General features: G+C 49.0%; 1 protein-coding gene across 8 annotated transcripts in view; it reads left to right on the forward strand.

Moving 5' to 3' along the window:
* LOC116948663 (homeobox protein Hox-A3-like) overlaps positions 1-20,118 on the forward strand; it is a 232,717-nt gene extending 212,599 nt beyond the window's left edge. For all 8 annotated transcript variants that reach the window (XM_032965569.2, XM_032965572.2, XM_032965570.2 and 5 more), the window contains one exon: positions 10,496-20,118. In XM_032965569.2, coding sequence (XP_032821460.1) covers positions 10,496-11,415 — 920 coding nt within the window. In that variant the 3' untranslated portion in view covers positions 11,416-20,118. The remainder of the gene's footprint in view (positions 1-10,495) is intronic.
* The last annotated feature ends 544 nt before the right edge of the window (positions 20,119-20,662 follow it).

Raw genomic sequence — 20,662 nt, forward strand, 5'->3', positions numbered from 1 at the left:
AGTCGTAGACAAGGTGGCTCTCTGCTGCAGCAAGCGTCGAGGCAGTGTTGTTGCCGATAGATTCTCTTGGCTGCTGCTATGAAGGATGATGATGATAAGCCACTTTTGTTGAGCTATCATTTGTGATGGCCAGGTCGTTTCTGAAAAGGAAGCTAATGGCCTTGTGGGCTTTTCCTGGTAACATAAAACATCGTTTCTTTTGCATTTTTACCTTCAATTTTTTTTTCTAGTAATGTGTTTACCTTTCCTATGCTCTAAAATCCCGTCGTGTTTTTTTTGTTTTGTTTTGCTTGTTGTTGTAACTTTCTGACCCGCCCCGTACTGGACGCCTGTGAAAAAAGAGCTCTATAGCTCATCGGATTCCTCCCGCAGGATAAACAATCTGACTCTGATTCTGAGCCAGTGATGGGAACTTCACATTCCTATGGTGGGGTTGGGTGCAAGAGCATCTGGGCTCGAGGTGTGAGAATCAGTGGATCGCAGTGCCACGTGCTGGATTTTGACACTGAGAGCTGAAGTGAGGAGGTGTGGGAGGAGAGAGAGAGGTGTTACGTTCGACATACAGCAACACCCAGACATCAGAGTCACTACCACCATCACCATCTTCACCATCGCCACTCTCACAATCGTCGCCTCTATCACGTCGCCACGAATGTCAACATTATTATAACGGCGGCAGCACCTCCGCCATCAGCATTCACAACATCATCACCCTCAGCAACACGATCGCCAAATCACTATCACCAACACCTCTGCTACTACCACCGCTATCACTATCACCACAACTGCCACCAACTCAGCCACCGTGGGTTTATATATGACTATGTAGAGATGACTGCATATGTGATTGTACGTAGGCCTATAGCTGTATCATGTTGGCCTAGGTATATATGTATATAGAGGTACATACATGAACATTACTAAGAATGTACATGCATGGCATATACAAAAGGAAAATTTAAAACTATCCGGTAGCAATGTGCGTCTGTGGGTCATCCAGAACAGACAGCACCGACGTCAAATGACGCAATGTCCCGATCCACAAATACCAAGGTAGGCACCACAGCGATGCACCACCACTCCGTTGCTCCTGAAGCCATTTTGTGGCTTGGCCACCTGAATGTGAAATTGTCGTTGCTCTGCATCTACATCAGCAGCCGTACGAAATAAGGAGTAGCTGTAACCCACTTAGCCTCACACCGATCCCCCGAGTATAAACTATTCAAAATGTTATGTTATTTGTACCAAGTAAGGCCCACTGAGCTATGAAGCTCTTTTTCAGAAGCGACCTGGCCATCACAAATGGCCGCTCGACGAAGCGGCTTATCGCCGCGTGTGAATGTACAGCCGTCGCCAAAATGCTCTGAAAAGTGTGACGTTGAATTCCGATTTAAAGCTTTCGTGACTGCAGGGATTCACCTTCTTGGTTCTTTCGGTAAAGTCACGTAGAAGGGAAATAATAAAATAATAATATTTTGATTATGTTTAATTTTTTATTATTTTATTATTTGCCTTCTACGTGACTTTACCGAAAGAACCAAGAAGAAGAAGTGTGACGTTGATTCTGAATGTGGAGGAGAAAACCACCGGAGGACCCGGAGACAAATCCACGTGACCACGGGGAGACCGTGGAAACTCTAAAACAGACAGCTGTCAGGCTCGGGATCGCACCCACGAGCTCCTGTACACCAGGCGAGGTGGTTAACATCTCCTAGTCACCGCTCCTGAATGCTTTGCGTGTGAATAGCGGCGAGTGGTAAACACCGCGAGATGGATCGCGGGGACCCGCGAACAAAGTTTGTTAACGCCTTTGGCTCAGGAATGCAGCTGGGGGTGGGGGTGTGGGGGACGGGGAGGACGAGGGGAGGAGGGTCACCATATTTGAACTTTTGAACTTTCGTGACCTCACTGTCACCCTGGGTAAAGTGGAGGAGGCTATACCAGGAATAGTTGGAGGCGGCGGAGGGGGGGGGGGGCGTTTATGTCGATATGGAATAGATCTCCCATTTGTTTTCGTAGTCGACGACTCTTACCGATTCCCGATACAGTATAAATCAGCGGGCAATGTGTCGCCGTCATATAATCCATTTCTCCACCTAAAAAAAAAAATTCTTTTTTTTTACACATTCCGTCAGCCGGACGGCCATTCCATAGTGCATCATTTCAACGGCATTGATTCAAGACAAGCAAACACACAGCGTGTCGTGAACAGAGTCGGGCTTGCTTCAATCAGCGCTCGTGAACTGCCGATCTTGCAGGGATCTCAGATGTAGCTCTGCGTTATCCACTTACGCGGGACCGTTCTCAAACACCCGGGTGGGGCGCTTCGTAATCACGATTCCGCCGTATGACGCCAATAGCACGCTATTATCAGCATGATCATTCATCATCATCAGTCATGGTCAATCCACTGCTGGATGAAGGCTTGTACACGCGAGCTGATTTAATCGCGCTCCATCTCCACTGCTGATTAGTTGATCGTCAGGAAGCCGACCCGCCCCTACCCCCCACTGACCCCGCCCACACCCCCACTGACACCGCCCCCACTGACCCCGCCCACACCCCCACTGACCCCGCCCCCACCCTTACTGGCTGTATCTGGGCAGAAGGGGTGGAACCGAATCATAAAAGGGTGGGGCTTATATACAAAGGGGCGAGTCCTAAAAAGGAAAGGTGCAGAGGAAGGGTTGGGGCCTACAGCGGAAGGGTTGGGGCCTACAGCGGAAGGGTTGGGGCCTACAGAAGAGGTGTTGGGGCCTACAGAAGCGGTGCTGGGGGCTTGCAGAGGCTTTGGCCTCCAGAGGAAGGTTTGGGCCTCCAGAGGAAGGCTTGTGGCCTACAGATGAAGGCTTGGGGCCTTCAGAGGAAGGGTTGGGGCCTTCAGAGGAAGGGTTGGGGCCTTCAGAGGAAGGGTTGAGGGCCCACAGAGGCTGAACTCGTCTGTTGATTTAAGTTTCAAATCATAGAATCATCAGATACGTGCAGCAGGAAACAACATAGCTTTAAATTTTGATTTAAAGCTTTCGTGACTGCAGGGATTCATATTCTTGGTTCTTTCGGTAAAGTCACGTAGAAGGGAAACAATAAGATAATAAAAATATAAAACAAAATTCTCACGACTTTTCAACTGCAACACAAGCAATCATCATCAGGTGTGAAAACCACAGCTTTAGTACCGTAGATTGCGGCCACAGGCCAACTCGTTGAAATAGAATTGGTTGGGGGGGGAGAGAAAAGCCAATTGTTTTGAAACGACCTGCGCCTGGGTTCTGTACGGACGGGCTGTGCACATAACGGGCGATGCTTAGCGTGAGATTGGCGAACGTTTTTTAAACGAATGCCCGTACGGCTGAACACACAGAACTGACTTTCACAGACGACACATTTAATAGAAAAGAAATCAATGTAATTGAACCGGGTGTGTGTGAAGGTTAAATGAATAAGCCCGTACATATCAGCCTAAGGGGTTATTGCGTGTGTGTGTGTACTGTGTGTGTGTAATGGGCTGTAGAAACTTGCTGTGTCAGCAAGACTTATTGTATAGGCAATCTATGACTTCATTTGTACACATTAGCGATAAGTGTACCCCAAAGGCATTTGAACTGGTCAACAAAGACAAAGTTCCCCCGTATAGCCTCAACAGACTGTTGGGCCAAGTGCTGTTAGCGAGCAGCACCTATGAAGGCCGGCACGGCACACGAAGGAGTGGGTGGCCAGCACCAAGCCGCCTTTGTCTCCCCATTGGAGATGCTTTACACACCGCAGCACCTGGTACTCATTCGAGGCTGAGTCGACGTAGGGGAGGCCCAGGACCATTCGATAGCATAAATGCAAAGGCACTACCGGTATATAATCCACCTCGGGACTACATACCGATAGCAGTGCAACCTAAGTTGGTTGACACAGTCGCACGGATTTATTTCCACTGCCAATGAGTGATTGACTTTATAATCCCACTCATTTCATGTGGGTTCGATCCCCGACCCTGACGCCTGTATATTTAGAGCTTGCATGTATTTCTCTCTCTCTCTCCCCGTGGTCCTGTGGATTTTGAACGCGGGTCCTTCAGGTTTTTTCCTCCAGGTTTAGAATCAAGTATGTGGCTTCTATTTTGATTTAAAGCTTTCGTGACTGCAGGGATTCCTATTCTTGGATCTTTCACGTAGAAGGGAAACAATAAAACAAAACCAAGAATATGTGGCTTCTGTTACAAATGTCCGCGTGACAGTAAGCCACTTCGTCGATCTGTCACTCGTGATGGCCAGGTTGCTCCTGAAAAAAAGAGCTGAATAGCTAGCTAAGTGGCCTTACCTGGTAAAACTAAAAAAAATACGTGAGCAGTTGAGCTTATATAAGCGAAACTTTAATACGTCAAAAATACTCTTTGGTTCTTTTCGGTAAAATCACGTAGAAATAAAATAAATAAAATAATAGAGTACGACGTTTCGATTGCAACACAAGCAACCGTCATCAGGTAGAACTAAATTTGAGAGAGAGACAAAATACAGACACGGAGACACACAGGCAGGCACACAAGCAGAGAGAGACAACACAGAGACACAGAGAGAGACACACAACATAGACACACAGAGAGACCCAATGCCTCTCAAAATAGTTTAGTTTGAACACTCTCATTTACACGATAGTCACACCCCCCACCCCCCTGTTGACTTGAAGAGAAACGTTTGTGGGGCCCAATATGCAAATACATATATAGATAAATTGGCTCCATATCTCCATCAAATTAAATATGTATTATTCCACAACCCAGGGGCCTTCCAGGACAATTGTATAATGATGATGATCATCAGCTATAATCAATCCACTGATTGAAGGTACATGTGCTGTGGAGAAGGGCCAAATATATATTTTTATTTTTTTGCATTTTTTTCTTCAACAGTCTGGGCTGGCAACCACGCCCAGCCGCCTTTGTCTCCCCCGTGCTTAATGGGTACACGGACAAGTGAAACACATACCTGTGTCTGGCTGGGCTCAAGGGCTATGGCGTGGAGCAAGTTTAGACGACAAACAGAGAGCCTCCTCGCTGAGGTGGGGGATTCCAAGGGGAGGGGGAGAGGTGGCAGGGGGGGGTGGTGGTGCACGGGCGGGGGGGGGAACCCTGGGGGGCGGGGGAGGGGGGAACACGAGAGAGACGGATGAAGCGTCGCGGCTGACTCGGCTTTGAAAGTGAGAAGGGCCGTGTGGTAACGGGGGGGGGTTGGTGTTTAGCGCACGCGGCTGCATGGAGACGACGCCGCGGAGGGGATGGTGGTCCGTGCTGCTGTGGGAGCGTGCGGGGAGCGGTGGCCCAGCGCGACTGACCCCCGCCACACCCCCACGGAGAGCCGAGTTCGATAGCTGCTCAAGGCCAGCCCCTGGTGAGGGTTATCTGAACTGGGGCCTGGTCCTCCCCCAGGTTGACTCGGCCTCAAATGAGTACCTGGCGCGGTGTGTAAACATCGCCACCGGGGAGACAAAGGCGGCCGGACGTGGTGCTGGCCACCCACCCGCTCGTGTGCCGTTCCGGCCTTCATAGGTGCTCGCTAACAGCACTTGCCCCTACAGTCTGTTACAGGTGATGCGGGGGGGGGGGGGGGTAGGGGGGGTCTTTGCCTTTTGTGTGTGAGAGGGACAGGTGTATGGGTCAGTAGGAGGTCCAGGGGGAGGGGTAGGGTGGGATACACAGAGACCCGAAGGAATACATAGGGAACCATGAACTCACACAGAGACCCATAGACTCACAGAAAGATCCATAGACTTACACAGAGACCCATAGAGAGACGTAGGGAACCATGAACTCACACAGAGACCCATAGACTCACAGAAAGATCCATAGACTTACACAGAGACCCATAGAGAGACGTAGGGAACCATGAACTCACACAGAGACCCATAGACTCACAGAAAGATCCATAGACTTACACAGAGACCCATAGAGAGACGTAGGGAACCATGAACTCACACAGAGACCCATAGACTCACAGAAAGATCCATAGACTTACACAGAGACCCATAGAGAGGCGTTGGGAACCATGAACTCACACAGAGACCCATAGACTCACAGAAAGATCCATAGACTTACACAGAGACCCATAGAGATGCATAGGGAACCATGAACTCACACAGAGACCCGTAGACTCACAGAAAGATCCATAGACTTACACAGAGACCCATAGAGAGACGTAGGGAACCATGAACTCACACAGAGACCCATAGACTCACAGAAAGATCCACAGACTTACACAGAGACCCATAGAGATACATAGGGAACCACGAACTCACAGAGAGATCCATGAACTCACAGATAGATCCATGAACTCACACAGAGACCCATAGACTCACCTAGAGATCCATAGACTTACACAGAGACCCATAGAGATACATAGGGAACCATAGGCCTCGACCATAGACCTAGACTCATATGTATGAATGTTGAACTTCTTTCGCACCATACGTAGCCAATCGCGCTACTCGGTAGTGCGGGGGGAAGGACAACAAACTAAACCCAAAAAAGCAGGTCTCTAGAAATGAGTTGATGTATGTATGACATACAGATAGATGACATGTATGCATGGGCGGTGGGACAGTGGTTAGCGCAATGTGCTATGAACCAGGGGAGCCAATATTCACTCCCTACCCGCGCCACCATGGACAACGCACTGACCAGCATGGTGAAGTATGCTTGAAAAGGGCCTCCATGCCGTTATCAGGTTATTTCGGTGATGCTGCCACTGCTGCTGCTTTGGCAGCGGTGCACAAACACAACCAACAAGAACAACAACAGCAAACTCGACACACTTGTCAACAACACTGCGTGGCCTTAAAATATGTATAATTGCCAACGTTTCGGGCAATGTCCCTTCTCCACAGCACATGCACCTTCAATCAGTGAATTGATTGATTGTCTGAAGATGACAATGATGATCATGATGATGACCATCATCATACAATTATCCTGGAAGGCCCCTGGGTTGTGGAATAATACATTTTATTTTATGGAGATATGGATCTGGAGCCAATTTATTCATCTATGTATTTATTTGCACACTGAGCCCCACAAACGTTTCCCTTTCAATCAACAGGGGGGAGCTATCGTGTAGATTGGAGTGTTCAAAGTAAACTATTTTTTTTAGATATTAAAGTTTCACTTATATAACTAAACTACTCAACTATTTTCATTTTCCCAGATCAGACCCGCTGAGCTATACAGCTCTTTTTATCAGAAGCGACCTGAGCCACAAATTATAGCTCAACGAAGTGGCTTATCAACGTGTGGGCATGTATAGCAGCAGCCAAATACTCTGTAATCGCGTGACGTTGCTTCTAAATGTGGAGGGAAAAACCGGAGGACCCGGAGAAAAATCCATGCGACCACGGCGAGAGAGAGAGAGAGACCCTGTAAACTCCAAATCTACAGCAGGCGTGAGGGTCGGGATCGAACCCACGACCTCCTGCATACCAGGCGAGGTAGTTAACATCTCCGAGCCACCGCGGCGCCCTTCCTGCCAATAACAGCTGTGGGTAGGCACCCATCATTCGTTTTGAGAGGCCGTGCATCCTGCCGATGAGACCCCAACAAGGTTGAGAACGAGTTTTTGTGGAGGTCTCCAGCGAAGTTCTCGTTTGCTCCATTACGAATAACTTCGCGTCGTGGTTTTTTTGTTTTACATGGAGCCGGTTCAGCCCAGCACCCTTTAGATAATCGCAGGGTCGGCGAGTCAAACATTTCCGTAACGATAATAATAATACTGCTCATAATGATGAGATTTAATTTTGTTGCCAGGAAGTCCTCACTTATTCCTAAACGATGGTGCAGGGTGTGCCCCCTCGACTGTGGTTCAATAATTGAGGTCCTGGCAAGTGACCTCGGAAGACGCGACTGGGTGGTTCACTGCTCTCTGCTGGCTGGGCGTTCCGCGCAGAATGCCCCCGAAATGTCACAATCGCTGAACAGCCGTCGATTATTGTTCTTTTTAATTGGCAGTCGCTTTGTCAAATCCACTGCTGGATGGAGGCCTCTTCAGGGGCTGGAGAAGGGGAGGATGGTAGGGTGGGAGGGGGGGGGGTCTTGAGCATACTTCACCGCACTGGTCAATGCGGGTTGGTGAGGAGGCGTGGGGGGAGAGGGTGGGGGAGAGGGAGGTGAGCTGGGGTTGGCTTGACCAGTCGCTCACTACTGGTGTTGTAGCCATGACCTGGAATCAAACTCAGGTGACCCGGCTCTATGCAGATCTTAGGTCTTTGAGTTAGTCCGAAGGTCTTTGTGTGAATATATGGGTCTCTGTGTGCGTCTATGGGTCTCTGTGTGAATCTATGGGTCTCTGTGTGAGTCAAGTGGGTATTTATGAGTCTATGGGTATCTACGTGCGTGTGGGAATCTACTAATATTTAATAAATAAAAGAAACAGCTCATTATCAGTTCACTGCTGGATGAAGGCCTCACTCACAACGCCGTGTCAGCCATCGGGTGGGTTGTTTGACCATACTTCCGCATTTGGCTCAGTCGCGATTTTGGTGCAAATCCATTGAATCCAGCCTCACATTCCGTTGGTTCGTTTGTGAGAGTCACGCATTGCGTGGAGATGGAGCAATGGGCTCAGCTCTTGCGGAGGAGCCAAGATGGTTTGCGACATCGCTAGGAACTTGAGAAGGGATGGTGGCAGCTTTGGGAAGGCATTCATCCAGCAGTGGAGAAACCATGGCTTATTATTAGGATCATTACATGGAAGGGTTGCAATAAATGACGATAGCTGGATGTATTCATCCAGCAGTGGATTGATTATGCCTGACAATAATAACGATGATGATGATGCAGATGATGAAGAATTACTTCATCTTGATTAATAAGTTTACTTGAAATTGGCCTCAATCGCTGCAATTGTTCCCGGGACCGTGAGATGTATTGGCCGGTGGCTTCGTGAGGTCTTCCATCCAGCAGTGTGTACATCACGGCAGACAATGATGATCATGCCGATGAAGAATAATGTTAACCTGATGAATAGGTTAACTTTAAATTGGCGGACATTGTTACAATTGTGGGACCGTTGCTAGATGTTAACTCCCTCGCCTGCTATACAGGAGGTTGTGGGTTCGATCCCGACCCTGACGGCTACTGTATATTTGGAATGTGCGTCCTCTGGTTTTTCGCTCCTCATTTAGAATCAACAAAGCATTTGGAGTAATTAAGCCCACTTCGTTGAACTATCATTCGTGGCCAAGTCGCTTCTGTAAAAGAGCTCTATAGCTCAGTGGGCCCTTGCTTGGTCAAATTAAAAAATAAAGTTTAGTCGTATTCATTGGGCCGATGGCTTTTGGAGGTGGACTTCATCCAGCAATGGATAGACCGCGGCCGGCAACGACGGCGAGGGATTGACTCCATCGCTTCCAGCGGGGCATTAAATCGTGCGCCATCAAACCCAACACAAGCGGCAAAAGCAGCTTCCTCCCTTCGAAAGTCATCGTCGCGATCTGTTGCCGAAACATCGTCTGATCCGACGCGGCTTTTCGGCTCAGTCGGGATAATGAGGGCTGCCGGAAAACTCCCCTCCATCCGGCGCCGGCCATGCCCTTCGTCAACAATTTTTGGCATCCCGCGTCGATCCCCGCCCGCCTTCGAAAACCGCCCGAGCCCCAGTTGACACGCTGAGCTGAGTTGGGTTGGGTGTTTTTTTTCAGTCGCGTCGTTTTTGCTTGACTTTGGCTACGATCCCGTTTTATATCCTGCTGAGCTCAACTCAGCAGTGCTGTTTATTAAGTTGTCTTCATGCAGCAACGGGCAGGTGAGGCCTTCGTACAGCAGTGATGGTGATGATGGTAGCAGTGTCATTATCATGAGCAGTATCAGCAGCAGCAGCATTATCATCGTCAGCAGCAGAAACAATAGCAATAGACAAATGTTAGTCTATCACTCCAACACTTTCTTTTATGTACAGGGGATGATGTATTGTAATTAATTAACACATTTTATTGCGTTAACACGATGTGTAATAAGCACATGGAATATTTAAATAACGTAAATAAATCAATGAATTCATTAAGAAAGGAGTTGATACGTGCTACTTAATTGATTTCCTTGCCTATATTATTTTGCCTGTGCTGTACTAAACACCCCCTCCCCCTCTCCACCTTACCCCCCCCCCCCCCACGTATCTCTCCAACTCATATCCCCCCTCCACTCACCATCCACGCTCACCCCCCCCCACCCACCCCTAATTACTCTCTGCAATATTTCCAAAATCATCTTACATCCATCCACTTTTCCTAAACGTCCTCCCTCACCCCCTCCCCCTGCAATCCCCCCCCCCTCCATCCATCACCCACTCACCACTCCACCTGTCAATCTCACTCACCAACCCCCTCCAAAAAAAATCTCTCCCCAAACCCAACTCACCTCTCACCTCCATCCCGACTGCCTCCCCCCACCCACTCCCCCTCTCCCCCTACGTGTCTGTGGTGATGGTGGACGCATCACCACCACCACCATCACCGCCACCAGGAGAGAACTCGTGCGGTGGCAGTGGCGGCGGAGACAAGAGTCCGCCGGGAGGTCCCCCGTCCAAGCGGGCGCGCACCGCATACACGAGCGCCCAGCTGGTGGAGCTCGAGAAGGAGTTCCACTTCAACCGCTACCTCTGCCGGCCACGCCGCGTCGAGATGGCCAACCTGCTGAACCTCACCGAGCGCCAGATCAAGATCTGGTTCCAGAACCGGCGCATGAAGTACAAGAAGGACCAGAAGGCCAAGGGCATCATGGGCTCGCCGGGCGGCGGCCACTCGCCGAGCCGGAGCCCCCAGCTGAGCGGGGTCGCCGGAGGGTTGCCCGGCGGCTACGGCAACCCCCTGCACGGTTTGGGCAACGGCGGCCTCATGGGCGGCGGCGGCGGCGTGGTCGGAGGAGGCGGCGGAGGCATCGGCATCGGCTACGACGTCAGCTCGCCCACGTCGTTCCCCAAGTCGCACCACAGCGCGTACGGCATCCACACGGGCGCGTACGGAGCGGCGCTCACAAACTGCCCGCCGACCCCCAAGCGCTACGGCGGGGCGCCCATGGTGCCCGACTACGGCTCGCACCCCTTGCAGGGCGCCGACGGCTTCTGCGGCGGCGGCGGAGGCGGCGGAGGCGGTGGAGGCGGCCTGCAGCAGGCGGGGAGCCCCGTGTACGTGCAGGGAGGCGGAGGGGGCGGAGGTGGCGGCGGCTTCGTGGAATCGGCCGGACCGGCGATGTTCAATCTCTCTCACCTCCCGCCGCCGGGGCATCACCACTCGTCGCCCGTCACTCTGGATTTTAACGGACAGATAAGCGGCGGGCACCATCCGCACGCGGCCTGTAACCAGCATCCGACTTACACCGACTTGTCGACGCACCACCCTCCACCACCGGGCCTCCAGGATGTGCCCAAACTGACGCACCTGTAGCGGCGGGGGGATGGAGGAGGACGCGGAGAAGGTGTGCCCGATGAGACTCAGTGGTTTGGAGTTTGACTCCAGGGTTGTTGTTGTCGTTGTTGTTGTCGTCGTCGTCGTTATTGTCGTTTGATGTTGTTGTTGATGTTGCTGTGGGGGTAGGGGTGGGTGTAGGATGGGGGTGTAGGTTAGGTTGGATGAGTGGTGGTGGTTGTGGTGGTCGTGGTGGTGTTGGTGGACAAGTGAGACAGTGGTGGTGGTGGTGATTCACCTGTGATATGTAAACAGTGGAGAGTGCGTGTGTGTGTGTGACAGGGAGAGTGTATGAGAGTGTGTGTGTGACAGGGAGAGTGTATGAGAGTGTGTGTGTGTGACAGGGAGAGTGTATGAGAGTTTGTGTGTGTGTGACAGGGAGAGTGTATGAGAGTGCGTGTGTGTGTGTGTGACAGGGAGAGTGTATGAGAGTGTGTGTGTGACAGGGAGAGTGTATGAGAGTGTGTGTGTGTGACAGGGAGAGTGTATGAGAGTGTGTGTGTGTGACAGGGAGAGTGTATGAGAGTGTGTGTGTGACAGGGAGAGTGTATGAGAGTGTGTGTGTGACAGGGAGAGTGTATGAGAGTGTGTGTGTGACAGGGAGAGTGTATGAGAGTGTGTGTGTGTGTGTGACAGGGAGAGTGTATGAGAGTGTGTGTGACAGGGAGAGTGTATGAGAGTGTGTGTGTGTGTGACAGGGAGAGTGTATGAGAGTGCGTGTGTGTGTGTGACAGGGAGAGTGTATGAGAGTTTGTGTGTGTGTGACAGGGAGAGTGTATGAGAGTGCGTGTGTGTGTGTGGGTGACAGGGAGAGTGTATGAGAGTGCGTGTGACAGGGAGAGTGTATGAGAGTGTGTGTGTGTGTGTGACAGGGAGAGTGTATGAGAGTGTGTGTGACAGGGAGAGTGTATGAGAGTACGTGTATGGCAGGGAGAGTGTATGAGAGTGTGTGTGACAGGGAAAGTGTATGAGAGTGCGTGTGTGTGTGACAGGGAGAGTGTATGAGAGTGTGTGTGTGTGACAGGGAGAGTGTATGAGTGTGTGTGTGTGACAGGGAGAGTGTATGAGAGTGCGTGTGTGTGTGACAGGGAGAGTGTATGAGAGTGTGTGTGACAGGGAGAGTGTATGAGAGTACGTGTGTGTGGGGAGCGGTGGTGCAGCGATTAGCGCGCTGCGTCACTAACCCAGCCACCAGCGTTCGATTCTCGCTCAAGGCCAACACCAGTGACGATTATCCAAACCGGTCCTGGGCCTCCCCAAGGTCGACTCAGCCTTAAATGAGTACCTGGCTCGACGTGTAAACATCGCCAGGAGGGAGACAAAGGCGGCCGGGTGTGATTCTCCTTGTGTGCCGTGACGGCGGGACTTGCCCCAACAGCCTGCTCGAGGCTATACGGGGGATATTTGTCTTTGTATGAGTGGATGTAATGATTGCATGTATGAGTATGTATGAGTGTATGTGAGTGTTTGTATGAGTGCACGTGAGTGTGTGAATGAGTGTAGGAGTGTTGGTATGTTCATGTGAATGGGCATCTTTGATTAAGATTATTACCTAGTTTAGACGAACGTACTGTCCGGGCAAGTGCCGATAGTCAGCACTACCAGCCCATAACACTACCCCGAGCCCAAACAACACTCGCCACCACAGCGAGCTAACCAGACATTAACCCTCTGGCTAACCCTACATACAGGAGTTTTTTTTCAAATTGTAAATGCTGTGGCTTGGTTCTCCAACACTCCGGTGTGCTGTACTAGTGACGATTTGGCACGTTCTGTTTACGTGACAAACCTTACTAGTTGGCTGTGCCGGGTGGTGGCGGGTTTCACAACACATGTATATATTTACGCGATCTAACCCCCCCCCCCCCAAAAAAAAAACCTGTATTATGAATGAATGAAACCCTACTAAGTGTTAAACCTACACTGGCTACCACAGCCAGCTAACCAGACACTAGCCCTATCCCTAACACTGCCCGACACAGCCAACCAGACCCTATCAATCACCCTACTCCATGCCATTGCAGGATCTGCACCTTTATCTTGCACCGGTGTGGGCTTCCTCTAGTTAAACTTTGGTACCTCGTAAACGGCCATACCGGGGAAGACAAAGGCGGTCGGTCGGTTGGGCCTCAATCATTTCTGGCCACAACCACACTAACGCCTATCTCTCTCATAAAATACTTAAGATCCCCCGAATAGCCTGATCAGACTGTTGGGGCAAGCGCTGTTAGCGAGTTATCCCTATGAAGGCCGGCACGGCACGCGATGGAGTGGGTGGCCAGCACCACGCCCGGCCGCCTTTGTCTCCCCAGTGGGCATGTTTACACACCGCACCAGGTACTCATTTGAGGCTGAGTCGACCTCGGGGTAGTCGCAGGACCGGCTCAGATAATCGTCACTTGGGGGCCGTCCATAAATGACGTCACGCACCTGGGGGGGGGGGGGGGTCAGACATTTGTGACGATGTGTGACGAGGGGGGGGGAGTTTGATAAATGTGACGTCACATCAAAATGCGCAACTTTAAACAAATATAGACAACACGTTCTACTTAATTAAATAGACTTTTAATAAATGTTTTCTCCTACAACAGAGTACAGCGCCACATTAAATACGCACTACGATGACAATAAATTTTGATTTAAAGCTTTCGTGACTGCAGTAATTCATATTCTTAGCTCTTTCGGTAAAGTCACGTTGAAGGGAAACAATAAAATAATAAAATATATATAAAACAATAAAAATTCTCACGACGTTTCGACCATAACACAAACGGTCGTCATCAGGTGTGTCGGTTTGCATGTTGATGACGACCGTTTGTGTTATGGTCGAAACGTCGTGAGAATTTTTATTGTTTTATATATATTTTATTATTTTATTGTTTCCCTTCAACGTGGTGACTTTACCGAAAGAGCTAAGAATACGATGACAATAGTTTAAAGCGATTTGAAGCATGTTTTCTTTTCAAAATGGAAATATATATTTTTTGGGGGGGGGGCAGAGCTTTGTGACGTCATATTTGAGGGGGGGTCAAAAATCGTCCAAAATCGCGTGACGTCATTTATGGACGGCTCCCTTGGTGTTGGTGGCCGTGAGCGGAATTCGAACTCGAGTCGTCGGGTTTGTAGCGCAGCACAGCGCTAACCCACTGCCGCTAGCTCACCCTATCTCTCTCTCTCTCTCACACTCACACACGCATCGCTTGCCTTAATAGGCGCTCGCTAACCACCCCACCTGCCCCGACAGTCCGTTCATACGCACGTTCTAAACTGTGTAGACTCTTTGAGTGAGAGCGAGCCTGGTTTCTGCACCGCAATGTTGGTCACAGTCGCCTGTGCCGTGTGATTAGGTCAGTGCCAAGGGGATGATGATGCTGATGATGGTGGGGGAAGGGGGGGGGGCTGGGTGATTCTTTATAATTAAAGAAGAAAAAATATCACGGAGTTGGTAGGCAATAGTCGCGTACGTATTATACACGTCGATGTTATTTATGTGTCACGTACATTCCATTGTTGTTCAGCAAACGTTGATGGCAACGACGACGATGATGATGATGTAATTTGGAGACCTCTCGTAATGTTGCTGCTGCTGGTGGTGGTGCTGGTGGTGGTGTAGCGAATTTGTTGTTGCGTGTGGCATCAGAACACCAACGGCTACATTTGGAAGAAAAAAATGTGTTTGTTGTTAGAGCCCAAAGCCCTGGGCGTCCACGCCCGAGCACTCCGTCGGCGGAGCGACGCAAAATCGCCTGCCAACTGCTTCGCCCGCATCTGAGCGAGGAGTTGCAGCAGCGGTGACATTTCGATCGGTTGCAGTCAACCGGTTGCAGCGATTGGTTGCGTGCGACCAAGTTGCGCGACCGAGCAATCGGGGGCGTGGACCCTGACACTTTTTGTTGTTGCTGTTGTTGTTGTTGAGCGGGGCGAGCGGTTTCAGGGAAGGTTTCACGAACCCCCCATTTGCTCTCCGAGTTTTGCCCATTCCTTTGTTGTGAGTACAATCGGCTGCTGCTACACGCTAAACTTACCCGATGATTGCCCACGTTGATGTAGAGAATGTTGAATCAGCGCCCTACGTCACGTGGAACGCACGTAGGCACCTACGCACATGCACACGCGTGCACACGTGACATACATGCGCAGGTACACACAAAGACAAAGATCCCCCTATAGCCTTAGCAGACTGTTTGGGCAAGTACTGTTAGCGAGCACCTATGAAGGCCGGCACGGCACACGAGGGGATCGGTGGCCAGTACACCTTACACACATACGCACGTACACGTACGTACACGCATAAACACGTACGTAGACACACACTCACACTCCTTGACGTACACATACACACACGTGCACACGTAAATGCACATACATGCACACACATACACGTACAAAGACATACGTACAAATGTACTCGCACATTCACATACACACGTGCACAGTACGCACACGTTCACACATACAACAATTCACGTACGAAGACAAAAGACATACACGAACACACATTCTTACAAAGACACATACACACTGAAGGCCTCGCACTCGCTAAAATTGTTTAGCAATCATCGGGCGCGTGAAGCGCGTATAACGAGCCTCAACTTGTCATTTGGAAGCGGATCCCGAGGGGAGGGGGTGGTGGTGGGGGGTGTGGCGGAAGTGACGTCATAATGAGTATCTCTATGGCACACTTGGTAGGGCTGAGAGGGCTATGGCGTACGGCAAATCTGTGAAAAACCTTTGCGATGTGAAGGAAAGATGCGAATGTTTACGCACACGCGTGGCACGGCGACACACAATGTCACTCGCATACACACACACACACTAATACCTGTCAACCCCTTAGCAGTGCCCTACCTTATTACAGACCAATTCAGACTTCATTGCCCCTTATAAATCTCAGCGTTCATCCTACAAAGTCCCATCACAAGGAAGAAACACAAACATAGACAAAAACGTATTGGTTTTTTTTAAACAGCTGGACGCCGTATGGACATGAAAACTCAATTTCCCCGTTCAAGAATACGTCTAAACCGTATGGGTTGACAGGTATGTGCTCTTCAACTCACATGTGTGTATAGATGAACACACATGCAAATGTCCTCCATCGAGCCTTTACCAGACTGTTCGCGAGTAGCACAAGTGAAGGCCGGCACGGTACAACACCACGCCCGGCCGCCTTCGTCTCCCCAGTGCTGATGTCTACACGCAGAACACATACGTACACACATGCACACAGACGCACATATACATTGGCATAAACCTGCACACACAAGGACACACTGACATACATACACACACACTTGCAAAGATCCTCGGTTTAGTTGTACAGGGTAAATGAGCTGGCACTGTTAGCGAGCACCTATTAAGGATGGCATGGCATTGTCTGGCACACGGTGGGGTTGTATGGCCATGGCTTTTGAATCCATGCCCAGCCGCCTTTGTCTCCCTTGTGGGGATGTTCACAAAGCGCAGGGTACCGTACTCTTTTGAGGAAGAGTGCACCTAGATGAGGCGCAGGACCGGTTCTAGTATTGGTCGCGAGCGGGGATCGAACTGGGGTCACAGCCGGATTCGTAGCGTGGTGCGCTAACCACAGCGCCACTGCTCCCCCACGCGCGCTCACACACACACACAACGACCCCCCGGATAGCCTTAACAGACTGTTGGGGCAAGTGCTGTTAGCGAGCAACTATGAAGGCCGGCACGGCACACGAGGAGGTGGGTGGCCAACATCACGCCCGGCCGCCTTCATCTCCCCAGTGAAGATGTTTGCACACCGTACCAGGTGCTCATTTGAGGCTAAGTCGACATAGGAGAGGCCCAGGACCGGTTTAGATAATCGTCACTGGTGGTGGCCGTGAGCTGGTATCGAGCTGGGTTAGAAGCGCAGCGTAGCGCTAACCACTACAATACCACTCCCCACACACACGTGCATACATACACACACCTGCATACACACACATCTAGCATCACATTCGCGGGCAGTAGCATGATGATGGTGATGATGGTGGTGGTGATGGCGATGATGTTAGTGATGATGGTTATGAAGTGTCAAACCTCTCTACTATGGATCCTCATTCTCACATCCTCCAATAATAATTTCAAACCCTTGCAATACGTGAGATATAGATGACCCTGTGCAACTCATGGGGTGTGGTTATGTACACGTTGCACGTTCTCGTGGCATTTTGGTTTTGTTTAAAAGACAACGTAGCCAGGTAATGGCCAGATAATGTGGGTGGATTCTAAATATGTTTCTACGATTATTATTATAACTATTATTCATATTATTGTCGTAATTATTTCACCTATAGTTATGAGAGTGTCGAGTTGATATCCGTGTCAAGGTGCAAGGTGGATTATAATTATTATTATGAGCAGATAGTGAGAGGTGGTTGCGGCTTGTATGAGGCCTTCATCTAGCAGTGGACAGACCATGGATGATGATGAGATGACGTGACCGTCTAAGCCAGGGGTGGGGAACCTTTTTTCTGCCATGGGCCATTTTGATATTTATAACATCATTCACGGGCCATACAAAATTAACAACTTAAAAATTAGCCTGTTATATTTGGTCAAACATTTAATTAACTCACCCCTAATGCGATGGCTGGAACTGCATCTCTTTGGCGAGGCGCGTGATGATGTTGGCTGGTATTGACGATGTTGCTGCTACTCGCAACTGCTTTTCCAGGTTTGCTCTCCTAGATTCATTGAATTTCGAGTCCCGCCTGCGGTTGCCTTGGCAGGGCCAGAGACCAAATGATTTCGCGGGCCCTATACGGCCCCCGGGCCGGACGTTCCCCGCCCCTGGTCTAAGCAGTGGGCTCATGCTCATTATTAGGAGAGCCGCTATTCATTTTGCTGCCAGCCAACCTTGAAAAAAATTCCCCGGTTCCAATCCCAGGGTGATAAAGCAAACAAATGCGTTGGCCAACTCTCGAGTCAGTCTTCGTGAAATCAGCTCAGATCAGCCAATGACCAAACTGATCGTTGTTGTTGTTGTTGTGGGGTTTGTTTTACAATCACTTATTTAAAATATATCGTTTGTGTTTTTGTTGTTGTAAATAATTTGTCTGAGTCTCATATTTGGCGCAGTTGGAGAGTTCCACAAATCTCATCTGTCACACACAAAAAGACACGTGAAACACTTCAACACTTACCGGATTATAAGACGCACCCCCCCCCCCTTCCCCCACGCTCCGCCACTTAAACTTGTGCTTTAAAAATACAGGGTAAAAACTACACGCACGTGCGCGTTGTATCTTTCAGAGAATGTGGTTAAACTGATGAAAAGTAACCACATTTTTTTTTTACAAGTTGAATTGAAAAATATAACAAAGTTCCACTTAGGCAAACAAAAATTCATGCTTATATTTTTTTGTTTCTACCAGTTATAGGAGGTTTGTTTGTTGATGAAGTCAGTGACGTCATTTGTTGTTGTTTGTTTGTTGTTTATGTCAGCCATGTCGTCCTAGGGTTAAAGATTTGGAACATTTTGTAACCTATATGCATACAAACTTCATATTGTTATGATTATTATTACTACCTACCTTACATGCTTAGTGCTTGTATAAACTATAACGATACAAAGCCAGACGTTAATGTATTCGAACTCACAGGGTCATTGTATATACATTGAAGAAGTCAACCGAGAAGGCGTCTTGAATTTTTCGTTTATAAAATGCTTGAAACGAGAGAGAGCGAGCGAATGTGACAACGTTATCTCACAGTATTTATTTAAAAAATAAAAAAAGTGTTTTGTGTTCTTTCTTTCGGGATGGATGGAGACAATTTAAATATTCTATTTTATTTCACGTTATGATGTCATCATTATGTTTATATATATTAAGCAAACATATATTGCACTTAAAAGTGATGTGTTTTTTTTCTGTAATTTTTGTTCGTTACTATGGAATATCCGCCTCCCCCATCCTCTATCCTCCCCCCCATCTCATCCTCCTACTCCTCCTCATCCTCCTACTCCTCCTCATCCTCCTACTCCTCCTCATCCTCCTACTCCTCTATACACCTCCTCTATGGTCCCTCATCCTCCTCATCTTCCTACTCCTCCTCATCTTTACCCCCTCCACCTAATCCTCCCCACCCCTGGTTAATAATACACGATTCCTGTAATAAACAATCGATAAACCGTGACGTGACTGAAGAACACAGATCAAAAACACACGAAAAAACACAAAACAAAAATTGTCAATTTTATCCTGTTTATGGTCAGTACGATATATATATTTATTTGAAAGATGTGTCAAAAGTTATTTATAATAATACGAGATTTAAATACGTAAAAAAAATCCACAAAAAATAACACACACAAAAAAGACAAATCCATGCATTATCGTGCTTCCCCATATTATAAACTGTGTTCTCTGTTTAGTGCTAGAGATATTCGTGTATAGTTTGATAGTCGAACTTAAGACAATGATGCTTTGTTCTTTAAGAGTATTTCGGTGCATGATGTACGTAGAAGCCTTTAATAAATATAAATGTTCGACTCTTGCAAACGAAAGCTGAACTCTCATTGTGGAGGCTGAGCCGATATAGGAATCGGCTTATTGCCGTGTATTTCGTACCCTTAACCCCGATGTTATCCAACTTTAATTTCCTTTTTAAATATAGACGCGCGCAATCGTGCATAATTTGCTCCCAATAAATTTATTTCACAAACGATTTTACACGCGCGTGTGTGTGTGTGTGTACAGGTGCGTGTGTGTGTGTGTACAGGTGCGTGCGCGCGCGTGTGCGTGTGTTGTGGCTCCTAGTTCGACTCAAATGAGTACCTGGTGCGGTGTGTAAACATCGCCATTGGGGAGACAAAGGCGATCGGGCGTGGTTGTTGGCCACCCACCCCCTCGAGTGCTGTGCTGGGTCTTCATGGGTGCTTACTCGCTAACAGCACTTGCCCCAAGAGTATATTATGTCTATACGGGGCATCTTTGTCTTTGTGTGTGTGAGTGAGTTAGCCGTTAACCCACAACACTTGAGGATCTGTCCCGTGACCTGCCAGGAGCGAGCATTCCACACTACTCTTCACGCCCTCTAAGTGCACCCAGCCTGGCACAGGTCACCGGTTGTGTGTGAGTCTCGAGATGCGTATTTTTGGCTTAGAGTAATTGGCGACTGCTATAAAGTTCCACATGAGCTGTCATTTGTGGCCAGGTCGCTTCTGAAAAAAAATCTTTATCGCACAGTGGCCCCTTATCTGGTATGAACA

Source organism: Petromyzon marinus, chromosome 34, assembly GCF_048934315.1.
Source record: "Petromyzon marinus isolate PM22_M1 ecotype Great Lakes invasive population chromosome 34, UKy_Petmar_22M1.pri1.0, whole genome shotgun sequence".
Lineage (NCBI taxonomy): Eukaryota > Metazoa > Chordata > Hyperoartia > Petromyzontiformes > Petromyzontidae > Petromyzon > Petromyzon marinus.